The sequence below is a fragment of the Ovis aries genome, chromosome 5, assembly GCF_016772045.2.
Source record: "Ovis aries strain OAR_USU_Benz2616 breed Rambouillet chromosome 5, ARS-UI_Ramb_v3.0, whole genome shotgun sequence".
In the NCBI taxonomy this organism is placed as follows: Eukaryota; Metazoa; Chordata; class Mammalia; order Artiodactyla; family Bovidae; genus Ovis; species Ovis aries.
The window spans coordinates 54,966,501-54,985,830 of record NC_056058.1 but is presented as its reverse complement, the minus strand read 5'-3'; the positions used below and the strand labels follow the sequence as shown (position 1 = coordinate 54,985,830).

At 45.0% G+C, this 19,330-nt stretch overlaps 1 protein-coding gene across 2 annotated transcripts in view; it reads right to left on the bottom strand.

Annotated features, from left to right (window-relative positions):
• SH3RF2 (SH3 domain containing ring finger 2) overlaps positions 1–19,330 on the bottom strand; it is a 151,685-nt gene that overhangs the window by 55,383 nt on the left and 76,972 nt on the right. For both annotated transcript variants that reach the window (XM_004008919.5, XM_060415883.1), the window contains exon 5: positions 15,333–15,656. In XM_004008919.5, coding sequence (XP_004008968.2) covers positions 15,333–15,656 — 324 coding nt within the window. The remainder of the gene's footprint in view (positions 1–15,332; positions 15,657–19,330) is intronic.

Sequence of the window (19,330 nt, the reverse complement as noted above, 5' to 3'; positions counted from 1 at the left end):
TTGGCTTTATTTATTAATATTTATTTTTCTTTATTTGACTCTGCCAGGTCTTAGTTGTGGCATGCAAACTCTTAGTGGTAGCATAAGGGATTTAGTTCCCTGACCAGGGATCGAACCCCGGCCCCCTGTATTGGCAGCCTGGAATCTCAGCCACTGGACCACTGGGGAAGTCCCTCCTCTTGGCTTTACAACTCTAGTATATGAGGGCTGCAGCTTCCTTGGTAGCTTAGATGGTAAACGATCTGCCTGCCAAGCAGGATACTCAGGTTTGATCCCTGGGTCAGGAGGATCCCCTGGAGAAGGAAATGGGAACCCACTCAAGTATTCTTGCCTGGAGAGTCCCACGGACAGAGGAGCCTTTCGGGCCACAGTCCATGGGGTCATAAAAGAGTTGAACATGACTTAGCGACTAACCAGGGACAACAACATACGAGAGCTGCAAGGGACTGTGGAAATAGTCTGACCTAACCTCCTGAGCCTCTGAAGGGGAAATGGCATGCTGAAGGTCACACGTGGGATTTGGTGGCAGAGTCAGGTCAAGTCCCCACTGTGAGAAGGGATCCTGTGATGGTAGCTGGTTCAAGTGGTTGGTTTACATGGTTTGTTTTCCAGACTATGTTTCATTCATTTTGCCAAGTATTTATTGAGACTTCCCTGTACCTGGCTCTGACCTCAGACAGTTTATATTCTAATGAGGGAGCAGACAAAACAATAAACACAAAAATGGAAAACGAGGCAAGAGACTCAAATATATGTGCTAGGAAGGAAACAGAATAATGGAAGGGGCTGGCACTGAAGGGGTTGGTTTTGATTCCAGTCTTCCCACCTGGTTAGGATGATCTTGGCTATGAATGTCATCCAAATTGACACGCTGCCCACCCTTTGCACCTGGAAAGTGTGCTGTCGTGGGGCCCTCAGCTTTGGGGTAGGCCCTGTCCCCTGCAGTGCACAGAAGGGTTGGGGTGGAGGACACATCCTCCGGAGGCATATTTTTTCCATATATGGGAGGCCACAGTCTGGGAGGCAGTTGTCTGGCCCCACGCCCAGGGGCGCAGGTGTTTTTGTCCTCTGACAGAAGCCCTAGACACTAAAGGACTAAAGCATGGGCACACCCTCAGCAAGGGAGGGGGTTGATTAAGTGCTAAATCCCCAGGGCTGGCAGGGCGTGAGCAAGCAAGGCACAATGGGATCAGTGGAGCTGGGCGGTAACACTCTTCATCCTCTTTATGTGGCATTCATAGGGAGCCCATCACCTACTTTCACTTATACCCTTATTTCTCCTTTTCTTTTTGGCTGTGCCATGTGGGGTCTTAGCTGCCTGACTAGGAATCGAACCTGTGCATTCTGCAGTGGAAGTGTGCAGCCTTAACCACTGGACTGCCAGGGAAGTCCTACACTTAGTTCTTTGTTCAGTTCCTCACTCTTACAAGCATTCCCTCACTGACACTTCCTCACTGATACTCTCCTTCCTTTCATCCAACCCCCCAATCACTTGATCATTCCTTCATTCATCCAGTTCTCAATCTCGTGTTTACATTTATTGACTCAGACACCTGGGTACACCCACTGGGTTTCACTCACTTCTTCACTCCACATCAACTAACATTTCCTAAACACGTCCCCATGCTGGGCTCAACTAGAATCAGCCCTGGAGGGGGACAGGAGGCCCCAGTTACCTTATGGTTAAGGAGATTAGGGTAAGAAGACAGCAGTTTCATAAATGCCAAAACAAGATGTGAGGTGACAGCCATACACCCAGAGGCAGAGATGAATGGCTGAGGGGGTTCAACCAGCTGGTGCCTCTGGTGTCTCCCAGGCTTCTGTGCTGCCTCTTCCCTTGTGTGGCTGCAAGTGACCAGGTATACACGTTCTCACCAAGGCCTTAGGACCTCAGAACTCCTTAGGAATAGTGTTAGTGTTAATTGTATCCGACTCTTGGCGATCCTATGGACTGTAGTCTGTCAGGCTCCTCTGTCCATGGGATTCTCCAGGCCAGAATACTGGAGGGGACAATACAGAAAGAATGAGTGGGGCTGTGAGCCAATATGACTTTATTCTGGGGGATTTCCCTGGTGGTCCAGTGGTAAGACTCTGCACTCCTAATGCAGGGCATTGGGGCTGGGTTTGATCCCTTGTCAGAGAACTCGATTTTGCAATGCCTCACAGCATGGCCAGAAAGTTAAAAAAAAAAGACAAAAAGACTTTAGTTTTGGATGCTGGAAATGGAATTTCATTTAATTTTTACACATCATGGAGTACTCTTCTTTTGAGCCTCTCTTATCCCCAACCAATTAAACCTGCAAAAATCTTCGCAGCTATGGGCTATACACAACCAGGCTGAAGGCAGCATCTGGCCAGTGGTCTGTAGTTTGCTATTTAAACTGCTCCCCCAAATAAATGAATAGTGGATAATTTCCAGGTGTCAATAGCAGAAATAGTTTGTAGAGTATAGTCCTTCTCTGGCGACAGAGAGATGAGGGCCCAGTAAGGGCCTAATCTTAGGCATGGGGAATATGACTTTGAACATCAAGGGCAGACATTCTCCAATCTCATTCACGTTCTGCCCACTTGAAAGGAATGCAAGAAAATGACTGAAAAATCGTGAATGCTCTCTATGACCTGGTATACACTGCTTCAAATATATTAACGGTTGGTCTTCCCAAGGCTTGCCCAGGACTTGGCACATAACAGGAAGTCAGCAAATCTTTATCGAATGAATGGCTGTCTGGCACGTGGTGGGCATGTCATGTTTGTGAATAGAATGGGGAAGGCAAAGTGCCTTCCCTAATCAGTGGCAGCTCAGGTCAAGGTCAAGGCCAAGGCAGTGTGCAGAGCAGATAGCTCAGTTAGGCAGCTTGAACTCAGCCCAGTGGAGGGAAGGGTCTGTTCCTGTGACTCTGCCCCCTCTTGTCCTCAGAGTTGCCTTCGACTCAGCCGTGAGAAAGCACATTGCCCTCGCTGATGTGTCTGGAAACAGACAACCTGGTGTTTGCAATGTTCTCTGCACCTGTAAGCAGGTTTTAGTATGCATTAGCTGTGCAGTTTGCCACCAGGGCTGGATTGTTTAGGAGTGGGAAGAGAGGGAGAAGGATGGATATGGCATCTTCCAAAGCTTGTGATTTGAAAATACAATAAACAACTTTTTTCCATGAAAAAAAGATGGCTAATTTCCCCAGAAGTTTCTCTTTCCTTTTCTTTTTTGAGTACATGATTACTCACTGAAAATAAAATTCCTCAAGCATTAACAAAGGACTGTGATAGAAGCTTTTATTTTGTTTTCCTTTGAGAGAAGTTTGTTAAGAGCAGGCTCCTTGTGCCTTCTGTGGAAACCCTCACTTACGGAGAAGGCTTGATTTTCAGCTATGACTTGAGAAAACATGAAAGCAGCTAATTTGCTGAAAAACCCCAGATGTACCCCTAGTCCAGTACAACTGCAGATCATGCCAGCTAGGGTGATTACAGAGTCACAGAATCTTGGATTATGGGCCTGTACATGGATGGCAAATACATGGCACACCTGCCTCCTTTTCCTACTCCTGGGCCCATGATAGACATTACTAATCAATCCCATCATTCCATCCCACTGAGCCTGGTTGCTGCCCTCGCTTTGCTCTCAAACTGTCCCTGCGAATGATCAAGTGAGTATATGAGAAGTCCCACTCCTGCCACCTGGGTGGGGAAAGAGTATGGGCTTGGAAGAGAGTCAGACCCAAATCTTCTAACCCAAATCTTGAAATGTACTTGCTGCATAGTATTTAGCTAATTACTTAGCTTCTCTGGGTCACAGTTCCTCCAACTAACATGGAAGTAATTACATCTCTTCATAGTCCTCCCAGAGCTGGTCTGTATATAAGACCCTGGCACTGGGCCTGACACCTGCTACTCATGACACAAAATTAGCTCCTTCCTCTCCGAGCTGAGCAGAGTGGAAAGTGGACCTGTCCCAACAATCCAGTCAATACGCAGGTTCCCTTGAGCCTCTCCATCCCGGGCACATGAGTCTCCAATTGCACGTGTCCAGTGATGGCACTGGCAAGTCTACCTCTCCTGCTTTTGGAAAGTTCCAGTTTCCTCCAAAGCTGTTATATTCTTGGCATGTGTTTGGGAAGAAGGGGCTGCTATTCAGAAAGGGCGTTTGCCTTGCACAGACCTCATGTTAGCTGCCATTAAAGGAAAAAAAAATTAATTTAATTTTCTTTTATTTTTTTGGCCACCATCACTGTGGGTCTAGTTCCCCAGCCAGGGATTGAACTTGTGCCCCCTGAATTGGAAGCACAGAGTCTTAACCACTGGGCCACCAGGGAAGTCCCCTTCGCTGCCATTTATTCTGCATGTACTGTATGCCAGGCCCTGGGCTATGTCCTGCACATCAGCGGTCCACATTTGGGGCTGATTTTGACCCTGGGGGACATTTGACAGTTTCTGGAGGCATTTTTTTGTTGCCACAACCAGTGGCGGGTGCTCCTGGCATCTAGTAGGTAGAAGCCAAGGATGCTGCTATACACCCTGTGATGCAGAGGACAGTCCCCACAACAAAAAGTTATCTAGCTCCAAATGTCAGCAGTGCTGAGGTTAAGAAATCCTTCTGTGAATATCTCATTCACTTTCCTAACAGGTCTGTGTGAAAGGTGCTCTTACTGAGTCCTTGCAAGTTTGAGCCACATGGACAAGGTCCCTGTGCCATTAAGGACTGTCCATGATCCCACATTTCTCTATACAACCCTCCTTGTCCCTGATTGTACCCCACTTTTCTCTCTCTTGCCCTTCTATTTTATTTTTCCTCGCTTATTTTTCCTTCTTGCTAAATTCTGTCAGAGTGTGTGTGTGTGTGTGTGTGTGTGTGTGTGTGTGTGTGTCTATGTATGCTGCAGACCCCGGTGGCCTTGGGGATCAGTTACTCTTGCTCCCGGCTCCCATAGCTATAGTATCTGTGTTAAAGTGTCTGCAGTGCAGGCTGGGCCACTCCTTTTTTCACCCAGGCAGGGCTGGGGCTCCAGGATTAATTGGGCAGAATGATGATGTAAAGTTTAAGCTCTTGTTGGAGAAATGCTGAATCAAAGAAGCAAGCCAGGTTAATTACTGAACTTGCTTTGGTCACCAGAAACAAGAATGGCTTTTCCCCAGGGACCTCAGGGAACTTGGGCAGGCTTGAGATCTGAAACTGCAGGTCTCACAGGGCACAAAGAGCTGCTGTTTTCTGGTGTAACTTCAGGATAAAGTCACTGGGGCCAAGAAGAGGGACTTAATTCAACTTCTCCTTTCCCCTGGCCTACTCCCTTTATCCTTTAGGTCTCCACCTGAAGGTCACAGCCTCAGGGAAGCCTTTTCATAGGCTTCCCTGACCATGCGGAGTCTCTTCACTCCCCATTCTTCAACTTCACAGCACTTTGCACATCTATAACCATGTAATCAGGTATTTATAGTATTTTGATCAGTATTTGTCTTTCCTGCTGGTCTGGAGTGTCCATGAGCATAGGGACCATATCTGTCCGGTCCACTATATTGCCTGTGCCCAGTGCATGGGGGGACCCAACTGCTGCTTCACTGGTGGACCATGAGGCACTTGGGCGACCAGATCAGGTAAGGATGTAGCTTAGAGAAAAAGCTGAAAGGTACCAACAGAAGATGGTGGAAACAAGACCTTGCCTCAGTCTCCACCCTGGTCTCCTCCTTTGTCCAGTCTTTTTTCCTGGCTTTTCTCCTATGGGTTCCCCTTGGAGTTACAGTTGAGAGGCTGAGCTGAGCAAGTACAATTGCCCCAGGGGCCCCTGGATACAAGCCCAAAGCCATACTCCTTCCCTACTTCCACAATTGTCATTGCTTCTCAATGAAACACAGGGACTTTTGGAAGCCTCTGCACTCCCAGGCAGGCTCTGACAGAGCATCCTTCTGAAGCGTGCTGCTGGTGAATGGCACGCTCTGCACAGGCCAGCCCCGGGGTACGGGCATGGGGACCTGACCCAACATTAATCACACAGTGAACATTTATTGAGCCATTTACCTCTGCCAAACCCTGGCCATTAGCTCATGTACACGCATCACCTCATTTTATCCTCACAGCAATCTTAAGAGGTTTTTTTTTGTTTTTTAAAAGAATCACTACACCAGTTCCATTTTACAGATGGAAAAACAGAGGCCCAGAGAGATTGGTAACTTGCCTGATGTTATGCTGCTCAGTAAGAAGCAGAATGAGAGCTGATTGACCCCCAAAGCCCTTACTTTCATCCTCTCACTATACTACTTCTTCCTAAAGTGCCAAGCAGCTCTTTGTTAATAAGCTCTTAGAGAACTCTACCTGATGTTACTGGGCCAGAGAACGCTTTGCAGTAGCCGGAAAGGAAACAGGACTGTTGTGTAAAAGAGGGACGACCGGAGGAACCACAACCATGACCATCATTAACTAAATAATAGGAACAGTTCTTTGGGTGCCATTTACCTTTTGAGTGTGCTATTCACTAACACAGCAACAGAATCCTCAGGTCTGTTTTATTATTCCACCTGGAAGATGAGAAAGCTGGGACCTAGAGAGGCAGAATGCTTGCCCCAGGGCCATGTGGCTGGATGGGAGGGAGCCCTTGGGTCAGACTCTTAGGCCTAACTGGTGACGCAGCGGCACGTCAGGTGGTGACAGCATGGGTGCTGTGCCGAGAGCGGGTGCTGTGCCGAGAGCTGCTGCTGCAGCCTGGACGACCTGGCTCAAGGGTGAGGCGTTAAATGCTGTAGTAAAAGGACTTTTCGTTTGGTCTTAAACTGCAATTAGTTTATTTTATTTCGGGGAAAGACATTGACTCTTATGGAATCACCACTTCCTACCAATTTTCTTACATATAAAATGAGACAAGATCACTCTCATGTCAGTCAGGAGTTGTGAAAAATATACCTTAGGGAATTCAGATTGGAAGGGTCACATAGATCTTGGAAAATGTCTGGCTCATTGCCTGGTTTAAGCCAGGGGTTCTCCTCAATCACACCAAATGATGCTATGTTCTAAACCAGGGGTCCCCAGCCTCCAGAATCAAATGCCTGATGATCTGAGATGAAGCTGATGTGATAATAATAGAAATAAAGTGCCTAATAAAAGTAATGTGCTTGAAGCATCCTGAAACTATCCCACCTGCCTCCCGCCTCCGAGGTCTGTGAAAAACTGTCTTCCACGAAAGCGGTCCCTGGCGCCGAAAAGGTTGGGGACCGCTGTTCAAAACGCTCTGCTCGGAGGCAGGCAGGTAAAAACAATGGCGGCAGCTTAGTGGGTTATGGCTCATCCCTGAAAAGACCCTGGGTGGAAGCACCTACCCACTTTGCAGATGAGGACTAGAGGCTCGGTGGGATAAGGTGCTTAGTTCATTGTCACTTAATCATTAGGAGGTAAGGCCAGGGCATGAAGCTTTGAGAAGGACTCAGAGCCCTTCTATTCATACCAAGAGCCTTTCCTCTATAGGGAAACATAAAAACCACCCCAAATCTAACAGCAGTCTCCATAGGCTCCTTCAGCATTTTCAGCACTGGGTTTCTAACAGTCTATACAATGGGAGCGATTTCTCCTTGGCTCTCATGAGATCCTTCCTGTGCTGATTTATGTTTTCCCTCTTGCAGACACATGAACACAAAACCAGTCTCTAAACCCACGTTTGGAAACATAAAGTCATCTCCTTATCCCCACAGCAACCCAGAAGCCCTTTCTTCTCCAGGCAGACCAAACCCAGTCTTAGCCCAGCTGTGAGGGCCGATCCTCAGGAGGGTGAACACATGGCTGCAGAGGCCAAGTTGAGGAGGTGGCCTGAGGGCAGTGATAAGGCTGTAAACAAGGAGACTGGCACAGGCAGGCGGGGAGATTAGCCTAGCTGGCAGTGACCAGTGGAAAAAAGGGTAGCAGTTCAGGGGTAGCAAACATGCCAGAAAAGAGAAGGTGCTGAGAAATGAGTCCTGTCTTTGAACCAGGGGAACGCCCGGGAACAAACAAGGAAGACAGAGAAAGACAAACGTGGAGCAGGTGGTAGAGAATAAATACATAGTGGTTAACTTTGGATTCCCCAGTAGACGCTGAGGGCCTACGATATGCAAGTTTGGAAATCACTGTGAGATGATTTATTTAAAAGTCACAGGATAGGATCTTACACATCATCAGCTCTCAGAAAGTAGTAATCATTCTTAAAGAAGCATTGTAATTTAAAATTCAGGAGGGCTGACAGATTTAGAATGTTACCTTTTTGCAACCCCCAGTAAATGGTCATGAATGGCTCCTCATGAATGGAGGCGGGGAGTGTGTTGACACTGGATAGCCATAACCAGTAATACCCAGAATGTGGAAAATGCAACAAGACAAATGACTTGGCTCTTTTGTACACATCCATAGCAAAGGATAAATAAGAGACAGAGAGAGAGAGAGAATAAAAGCAAGAGGATCTGAGAGAGAGAGTGGATAAAAGCAAGAGGACCTGTAGGATAAAAGAAATCTAACAGACACATCAACCCAATGCAAGGTGTTTACATCATTCAGATGCCATTGAAACAAACCATCTTGTAAGAAAACCATGTATAAAGCAAATATAGAAATTGGAACATGGGCTGAATAATGCTTTAAAGAAATTACTGTGATAATGGGATTGTGCTTGTGTTAAACTCTTAGGGAAAAATACTGATATTTTTAAAGAGACACTGAGATGTTTACGGATGAAATAATATGATATCTGAGTTTTGGTTTAAAACACTTGATGGGGGAGCAGGCTCATGAGTGAGGATACGGCTGAAATAAGATTGATCCAGGAGTGGATAATTGCTGAAACAGGGTGATATGTACAGGAGGGTTCATTGTGTTCTTTTTTTAACTTTTGTATATTTTTGAAATTTCCTGTTACAGAAAAGTTCCAAAAATTTACAGGAGAGTGATTTAAGAGAAATCTAGCAACTAACTACTAAGAAATTTTGACTGCTAACATTTTTGAGAGTAATAAAAATGGAAGCCAAACACTTTATATCCGTTTTACATCTTTTGATTTTCCCAACAACTTTGTGAGGTAGGAGTTCCTCTTCTTTTCTTGATGGAAACTGAATGAAGCTTAGAGTGGCTCCTGACTTGTCTGAAGTCTCACCACTGGGATGGGTGAGAGGTGTCTGGGTCTAAGGCTGGAGGGGTTTCCCCTCCGTGACACTGCTTCTCTAGGTGGCTCCTAACTGTTCTTTACCCAAGGATCTGGCAAAGCAGAGGGTGGCAGAGGCCCTCTGGTTCTACTCTGTGTCTTTTTTTTTTTTTTGCTTTCAGATGTCTGCCAGGGAAGTTCTGCTAAGGCATTAACTGATAATGTGTGAGCACAGTTTAAGGGGCTGTCTTCACCTAAGGGGTGTGCTCTTGACAATTTAATAAAGATATCTCAAGCACCTGTTAGGTTCCATAGAAGGTACTTTGGGACAGATAATGAAGACATGATACAGAACATTTGAGGGGCCAAGTGTCCATTTAATGGAGCCTCCCCACCTTCCACCCATGACTCTTTGTAGTCAGTTTGGCCAGTTCAAGAGAGCTCCGACAGCATCATTAGTGAGTAGGGATTTGCTGTGTGAAAATTTTAAAGACAAAAGAAATTTATATTGGGAGAGATCAAAATAAGAATTTAAGCATAGGGTTAAGCTTATTTCTGTAAATTACCTTAGATGGAGGATTAGCTAAGAATCTTAAACATATATTAGCACTGAGACTGTGTCCAAAGAAAGAAAAAGATCTTACTACTCAGTAAAAAGCATCTCTCATGGGCATCCTGGGTACTGGAAATTCGGGTAGGGAGACTTCTCCAAAAGGTGGAGACAAAGGGACGTAGGAGACCTGGACTTAGAGCTGAAGCTCCCAGAGACGGCTTCCTTCAGGATACTTCAGATATTAGATCAAAAGGAAAGTCAGCTTTATAGACCTCAGAATTCCCTAAGGCACACGATAGCTCATCTTCCCAGGAGCCAGGGAAACGATGCTTAGACTGGCTGTTACCAGCCTGGGATGGGATGTAGGAGGCCTGAGTGTGGGAACCGCACAGTAAGGAATGATTTCAGTGACCTGCCTTCCCCTCTCTGTCTTACCTCTTTTGTTTTCTGGGGAATCAGAAGAGTGGAAGGGGACTGGTAGTTACTGGGTTGGCAAAAGTTCCCTGAATGAACTTTTTGGCCAACCTGATATTTAAGTAAATTAGAGGCCTCTGTCTTTGTTTTTGATTCTTGAGGCAAAATATGCTATTAGAAAACTTACTGGGGTTTTGGAATGTCAACAGTAACATAAATGAATAAAACTCCAATTCTGCCCCGAAGAAGTTTTCAATCTAGTGAACCTTTAAGATATATATGAGGTATTTCCAGCACAGAGAACACAACTGTAGACCATATGATGTGAACACAGGGGAAGAATGAATTCTGCAGAAGAGGAGTGGCAGGAGTTTCCTTGAAGAAATAGTATGCATACAGGGCTTGGGGTATGGGTGTGTTTGTGACAGGCAATTGCACCAAAAATAAATTCTAGGAGGAGCAACATTTATTTATTTCACAAACATTATTCATTGCTCAGAATAATGCAGGCACTATGCTGGGTACAAGGACAAAAAGCCAAGAGGTGGCCCAGTATCTACTGTGCTCATGAATGCTGAGGAGATCACTGCAACTTTTGTGTGTGTATGCTCATGTGTGGATTTCCCAGGTGGCACTAGTGGTAAAGACCCCGCCTGCCAATGCAGGAGACGTAAGAGACTTGAGTTTGACCTATAGGTCAGGAAGATCCCCTGGAGGAGGGCATGGCAACCCACTCTAGTATTCTTGCCTGGAGAATCCCATGGACAGAGAAGCCTGACAGGCTACAGTCCAGAAGGTTGCAAAGAGTTGGATACGACTGAAGTGACTTAGCATGCAGGTCTGCATGCTCATGTGTACACATACAGGGGAGAAGCGGGGAGGCTGGAAAACTATAGTCAGATCAGGGAGGGTCTGGAGTGCCCTTAACTATTTAGGAGAGAGAGCACAGATCTGCCCTCAAATCCTGGGTCTTTCCAGCTTTAAGTCTTTGAAAAAGTTTCCAGATTTTTCTGTCCCATAGTTTGGACTGTTTGGTAAAATGGGCATATGAACACCTACTCTGAAGAGTTGTGAGAAGAGTCATAATGTCTGTACATCATCTCTTATAGTTTCTTTCTTCTTTTCTTTTTTTCTTGAGAGTTATGTCTTATTTGGCGAACATTTTTAGGGCTGAAGCAGCATCTCAAGTAACCCTGAGAGAACTGCTCCGAGGAGGCAAGGGAGAAAGTTTTATAGTTTCTGACTTTCAGTGGCCACTTAATTAATGCCAGTATTACTGCCTCTGAAGACTGTAGGGAGCAGGAGATGCAAGAGATGCAGGTTCAGTTTCTGGGTGAGGAAGATCCCCTGGAGGACGGCATGGATACCCACTCCTTCACTGGGAGGAGAAGCAGTGTATCAGATTTGGGTTCTCAAGTGCATGGAGGCCACATGGGGAGAATGAAGCTAACAAATGCCCTCTTCTCTGTGTCCGTAGCACTTCACATGTGTCTTAACTCTGCATGTAATTACTCTGGACTTCTGCTTTCTAAACTATAGTGCCCGTGGTGGATTCATGTCAATGTAAGGCAAAACCAGTACGGTATTGTAAAGTAAAATAAAGTAAAAATAAAAATTAAAAAAAAAACTATATTGCCTCCCATCTTTATAGATTTTTGCCATATCTACTTCCCACTTGTACCTTGTTAACATACTGTTCTTTAAAAACAAAGCTTTAAAATTTTAATAAAGCAAAATTTTTTCATAGACTTCTGTGAACATAAAACTGGCATCTCTTTTGTGATACGGAAGATAACCATCCAACAACATGATAAAAGCATACAGCGTTATGAAGTTCAGACATGGGCAACTGGTGCCTGAAGCCTTGCTCTCTCTTCCTGATTCAAGGAGATTAGTACCCTGGTACAGGGTGTTCCAGAAAGACCAGCACCAAACTGAGACTTTCTGATATCACCAAAAGGCTTGGGGAAAACTGGAAAGGGAATACCTGTCACTATGACAGTTCTTGGTTGCAAAATTCCAACTATCTTCATGACTGAAGTCAGTGCCAACAGGGTCCTCATCTCATTTCAGGAAGTCCTAACTCCACTACAATCATTTATGTTTTATAGCCCTGCTAGACTGTGAATTCCTTGGGGACAAAAACTTACTCCTGCTGCCTTTAGTGCTGTGAATAAAACATGGGCACAGTTGGTAGTTCATAAAGGAACAAAGTGATATTAAATGAAGACCTTCTTGAGGTGCAGAAGGCTTAGGGCAAATTCTTTACTGAGGGGTGGGCAGGGAAGAGAATAATGGAAGGCCTTGGAGTCTACAGGGAGTCAAATGAAGATATGCAAGAAAAGGGAGGCTAAAGACTTTCAAGATAATCAACATTGATGTAATGGTTTTGCCTGATGACATCTTTGCTGATGGCATAGTGGAGTGACAAGAGTCCATGAGCCAGAGTCACATGATTCTAGGGTCAATACAGACTCTTACTGGTCACTAATTACATGAACTTTGGCCAAACCATTTTTCTTTTGGGGCCTTAATTACTTTGCTATAAAGTGGTAAGAATATGTCTCCTACAAAGGCTCTTACCGTATTTTAGAATGCAGGGCAGCACTCAGGAGACTGGCAAGAAAGAAAACCCCTCCCTCCTCCTGTCCTTTCTTCCTTCTTTCCCTCCCTCCTTCCTCCCCTCCTTCCCTTCCTCCTTCCTATCCTTTTACTTTCAATAAATGCTTGAGATTATTATTGCTGTTCTTATTGTTTTGGTATAGAATACCTAGGACTTGCTATGGTTACTAGTACACTGTAAGCACTCAACAGATGTCTACTGGCTGGAAGAGTTACAATGACCTGTGGTCTTTCTATAGAAAACAATTCCTCCTCCCGTCTTCCCTCTCTATGTATATGTCACTACTATCTGCCCAGATGTTTAAGTTAAATGTCTTGATTCCTTTATTTACTGAGAACCTGCTAGGGATTATGTACCACAGATGGTGCTGGGATGTGGAAGGAAGGAAGGGCTTGAGAAGCCAGATCCAGTCACAGCTCTGAAGGACATTAGAGACAAAGGAAATAGGAGACCTTGTCACTGGCTCAACTTGCTCCTCATCTTTAGATATAGCTCTTAGGTGGGACATTTTACAAGGGTGTTTTTGACAATATCTGGGCAAATGTAGAAAGACTGATAATCCCACACCATCTGAATCTAGAAAAGGCTATCAGAACTGTGCAGTGGTTCCTCGGGGACAGGATATGCCAAAGCTACACTTTGGAATTCTCACCATTTGTGAAAATTAAGAAGAAATACTGTTGGATTGATCAAAAAGTTCAGTTGGGGTTTTTCATAAGATGGTACAGAAACCTGAATGAACTTTTTGGCCACCTAATACCTGGGCTTCTCAGGTGGCATTAGAGGTAAAGAATCCACCTACCACTGCAGGAGACGCAAGAGATGCAGGGTCAATTTCCGGGTGAGGAAGATCCCCCAGAGGAGGGCATGGCAACCCACTCCAGTACTCTTGCCTGGAAAATTCCATGGACAGAGGAGCCTGGCGGGTTACAGTCCATGGAGTTTCAAAGAGTCAGAGACAATTGAGAGCAGTGTTAGTTTTTAGTTAATACTTGTTTGGAATCCTGCTAGGATTCTCTACTTTGGTCTCGCCTCTCTGTCTATGAGATGAATTGACCAGGAAAAAGAATTTTAAAAGCACATGAAAAGTGACTCTTGGCTAAATCCTTTGGAAAGCTAACTTAGAGCTGAGTGAGCTAGCCTAGGTCTCCCCAGCCTAGCTAGCCTAGGATGTGGGCTGTGCTTCCTATACCTATGTCTGTATAGAAAGGACGGTTTCAGAAAATTCTGCTGGTCTTTCACTTAAGTGTGTCACTAGGTCCCCATGTTGGAGAATGTGTGTGTGTGTGTGTATAGGGAGTGTTGAACTTTGGGCACAAACTGTGTGTGTACTTGTAAAAAAATATTTGGAATGTGTGTGTAGGAAGTGAAGGAAATCCATGTGTTTTTAATGAAGGAAGAGTGTATAAGCAGGGGAGAGTGTAACTGTATGTGTGCTGTATGGATGTAAGGCAAGCGGCGGGCAGAATCACATCCGCAGCCAGCCCTCTAGAGATGCAGACGTGGCATAAAGTCTGAAGTGCTGTTGGAAGTGATTGTTTTCCTTTTAGACCAGCTCACAGGTCTTTGAGGAGCCCTTGACTTTCTCCTCCTCCTTGTCTTGTTAAAAACGGATTAGAGTCCAATTAAGTCATTTAATCCCAAGGTAGAGAATCATGTTTAAAAACAAGATTTACAGCTTAAAAAAAATTGCAGGTTGAGGTTTGTCCTTTCAAGTTACCACCTGCATGGTTCCAAGGAGTGTTTATAGCAGAATACCTGACATGCAGTTCTTAATTACTTTTCCTCATATCTCCGGTCCTTCATCTTTTAAAGCATCCTTCAACCTAAATAGCCTCATGCTGTTAGAAGTATGTCTGTGTGGCCGGGTGGTCAGGATTGCCTTTTGGCTTATCTCCCTACAGTGGGCAATTCAGGGGCCAGGCTTAATAATAACAGTGTTAATAATAATAGTATTAAGAGCTAATGCTTATTGGGTACTCAGTATGTGCCAGGCATGGTACTAAGCACTTTATATATATTATCTTATTAAATGAGTCATAGGAAAACACCACGGCTGGCTTCATGAGTGTGTGACATGTGTAGTCACGTGGGGCTCTCTCATCCAAAGGGCCCTTCACTTGGTTTGATGCTCTGCTGTTGCCATCTTGAAATTCTTAATCATTTTTGACCTGCATTTTCACTTTTCATTGAGCCTTGTAAAGTATATAGCTAGTCCTGAAAACACCCAATAACCCATAGTTTCTCTTTTTTTCTTTTCCTTCCCTTCCATGTGATGTCTGACACATTGCCAGAGGATGAAACAGTGAATGTCAGACTGTGATCCCAGAAACCATGCTATTATTGCTCAGGAGGGATCTTCTCTAAGGGGCAGGAACCGTGCCATGGCTCTTTGCATGGGAAAGCAACCCCCTGCCTCTAAACCTGTCTTTTCATTTGTAAAGCAGGGGTAACAATAATAATAATAATACCTAGGTCATAGGCTGTTTCAAGGGTGAAAAGAGATCATGTAAAGACAGCTCTGACATATAATACATATGACATTAGTTATCATTAACGCATTATAAGGGCTTAGAAGGTACTGAATATCCAACATTGCCTGTGACATGGTGTGGACCACTTGCCCAACTCCAGAGTGGCCTTCTCCTGGGGGTTTGTTCCCTACCTGTCCCACGGAGCTGGGAGAAGCATCCGCTTTCTCCACATGCTGGGTGATCACAGAGGGGTTGCTGGAGCTGATGAGCACTGGGGTGCTGATCTCCACCATGTGGCGCCCTGAGGGAGAATGCACCATCCTGTTGAGGGTGTTCAAGGCTGTTGTGATGGAGAACTGGCCGGGCCCCTTCCTCCTGGATCCCGGGCCCCTTCGGAGGGTGGGCGCGTTGGTTGCCTTGCCTCTGGAGGGGGAGGACACCAGGGACAGGTTTTTCGTGTGGGATGATGGACGGCCTTTGTTCTTCTCTAGGAGGTGTCTTGCGGTGAGGTTTGGCTGAAAAGATGAAAGATCCAATACGAATTTAGTCATCCTGACCTCGTGTGAGCAGCTCTACCTTACCCAGGCTGGTCTGAAGCCAGCTCCAATGCCACCACGTCAAGTGTCACTCCTTGGACAGTTTCCGTCTTTTATCCATAAGTCCCAATCCCTCTACCATATCAATCTTTTCTCACAAATCTCTTGCAATGTAGGTACAACTCTACTGAGGGCTGAAGAATTTAAAACAAGCCATGATACTCTGCTCTGATTTGCCTATCTCTCTGAGCATCATCGAAGCTTCCCTTACCTGGAAGACCCTCCCTTTTCTTCTAGCTCCCCCTGAGTCGCCCCTCCCCCAACCTTGACTCAGCTGCTTGTCCTTCTCATTGTTCCCGAAGCCCCCATGGTTTCCCACTGTGCACTGCAATCATTTGCCTTCCTTTCCTTCACTGGACTGTTAGCTACCTGAGGGCAGGGTGTTCTCTGCTGTATCCCAGGGTGGGTGTTCCATAAGTATTTGTGGAAGAATGGGTGGATGAAGTTGCTCAAGTTCACACATTTGATAAGTTTGACCAGAACATAAATCCATTCAGGACCCTGGATCATCTAAGGCTAAGACCATCTTTTACTGCTTCTTTTAAATACTTTGATCTCCATCCTCTCTTGTTCTATACCTCTTAGTGCTGGTACATCAGAAAAACAGACAGACAACCTTACCATGATTTGCGGTGTAAATATCTCCCTCTGTCTCGCATGTAACCACTGTCTAGCAGGATTCCTGTAAACCTAACAGCAGCCCTTGCCATCGAGTTTCAGCTGGTTCTAGTACCGGCACCACCACTGACTGTACTGTATTTTTTGAATACTCCGCCTTCCAAGCAGCCCATGAGTTCATGTCCTTCAGAAATCGGAAATATGCTGACAAATGGGGTGGTGGGAATAAACTTTCCAGGACAGGTAAAAGTATCTTCATCATGATGCTTGTCACCAGTTGCTCTCTAAAATTGCACATCTCATTCTAATTCTGAAATTCAGTGATAGAGGGAAAAGGGAATGTGCTCATTTAAGAAATGTTTTTTCATTAAGAAGTTTCTAATGAAAATGTTCAGATGATTAAGATGATTAATAGAGTTGAGATAGAGAATTTTAAAGAAGATGTAGTTTCTGTCTCCAGAAGCTTATACTATTGGGGAAAAAAATCATCAAATGGGAAAGGGGCATTATTACTTTAAAGATAAGAGAGTTGAGGCCCCAAAGGGGTGATTTATACATGGTAGAGCCAGCACATAAACAGCTAAACAAGAAAATATCAGGCAGGGACTTCCCTGGTGGTCCAGTGGCTAAAACGTCCTACTCCCAATGCAGAGGGCATGGGTTTCATTCCTGGTAATATTATAGGAGCTATTCATAGATCCTATAAGCAGCAACTAAGAGTTTGCCTGCCAAAACTAAAGATCCATGTGTCACCACTAAGACCCAGCACAACCAAATGAATAAATAAATAAAGTTCAGGCGGTAATAAATGCTCTGATGTGTCAGAGAGTGACAGGGGGAGGAGGCCCCAGATTTGGGGAGTTTGGTGAGGTGTCAAGGAAGACCTGCTGAGAAGGTGACATTCAAGCTAAGACACAGATGCCAAGAAGGAACCAGCCATGTGAAGATGGGGATAAAAACATGCCAGGTAGCAGGGTAAGCTAATGGAAAAATCCCCAAGAGGGGGCAAACTCAGACTGTTTGAGAAAAAGACATGAAAGAATCAGAAAGGAGAATGGTCTAGAACGAGCGAGGAGCAGGTGGTAAAGAGGAGACCATGGAGACAGGCAGGAGCTGTATCACACCAGGCTGGGAGGCTTCAAGTTTATTCTAAGTGTTACAGGAAGCCTTTGGCAGGATTGGGGTAGAAGGGTGACATGATCTGATTTATGCCTTTATTTAAAAGCTCATGCTACGGTTTGGCAGTTTCTTACTTAGCATCTGACCCAGCAGTCCCACTCCTAGGTAATTGCCCAAGAGAAATGGAAACTTAGGCTCACTCAAAAACTGGCATGCAAGTGTTTATAGCTGCTTTAGTGTTAGCTGCCAGACAACTGGAAACAGCCGCAGTGTCTTTCAGCTGGTGAGTAACTGACTGGCACATCCCTACCGTGGAATATGACTTGACAATAAAAATGGATGAGCTTCATATACACCCAACAACATGGGTGAACCTCAGAGGTGCTATGCTAAGTGAAGGGAGCCAGACTCCGGACGCTACATTCTTTTCTATTTCATTTCTATGACCTTCTGTAAAAGGAAAACTGCAGGGGCAGAACATAGATCAGTGGGGTATCCGGGAGCAGGAGTCAGGGAAGGAGCTGACTTCAAAGGGGCAGTCTACCTTTGTATTTTTGGGGATATGTAGGAACTATTTTACATCTTGATGGTGGTGTGGTTATACTGTATACATTTATCAGAAAAGCAGAAAGACCTGTTAAGAGGCTACTCCATTACTTAGTTAGAAAATGACTGTGGCTTTGACTAATAGATTGGAGACAAGTGGACAGATTCCAGGGCCTTTCAGGAGGCAGATCCACAGGATTGGGAGTTTGACAGAAGCATGGGGTCGGGGAGAGGAAGTGGTTATTCATCACGTCCCACTTTCTGATTTGTGTGCCTAGGTCAGCAGTAGAGCCATTTGCTGGATCAAGTAACATTTGCTGATGAGGAGCAATCATGATGTTGGGAGACGATGGTTAAGTTGTCCCTTAAAAGAGCAAATTTTACTGTATATAAACAAAAACAAATGCATCAAAAGCTCATTCTGGCTGCTATTCAGAAGTGTCAGCCCAGAAGGAGGGTGATCAATTGGGAAATTACTGAAGTTACGTAGGGCAGTTCTAGTGGAAGCCTGGACCATGCCTCACTTCCCCCCAGAGCATGCCTCCTGCTACTGTTCCCCCAGGAAGGGGATAACACACCCTCTGAGCTGAATGAGTAAAGTTCTTTCTGGTCATTCACAGCCACAATGAAATAAATATATATTTTTTCTGGTTCCACTTAATTTTTCTGTCCCTAGGTGAGCAACACTGTGAGTGTTTTCCATCAGCAACACAGACAAAGAGTCCCATGTGACTGTAGGTCTTTGCTGTCCTCTGCCAGTGTGATTAATAGCTCAGTCGGGGAAGGACTGCAGAGCTCTTCAATTTGCACTCACTCATTCAAAACAATATCCTTGAGGTTCATTGGGCTGAGCGAGGTTCACATGACCCAGGCAGGCCCCGCAGGAGGAGTCCTGACAAAAACTGGCATAAGCTTGGCATTTGTTTTAGCACCTTTTATCCAGGTGCAATTCAATAGGTCAAATGATACATTAACAAGAAAAATCCTGTTGATGCCAAAAACGCCCCACCTTGCTGCTCCCAGAAGGAAGCTCTCCTTCCTTCCAGTTGTTCTGCATGGCCTTGGTGGTTCAAAACTTATTTAAAGAGTTCTCAGCAAGTGCTGGTCTTAATGAAATGACTGGAGTCAACATTTAAGTGCTGCTTTAAAAAGCTCAATTTGGATTTCAAGTAATTTTTGAAAACCAGGTTCCCAGATTAGAGCAACCACTTGATTATCTTTCCCCCTCCTAGCAATTAGAAGAACAAATGAAGCGATGGCTAGTTTGATGATGATCGCGAGGGTTCTTGTAATCACTAATTTTAGAGGTG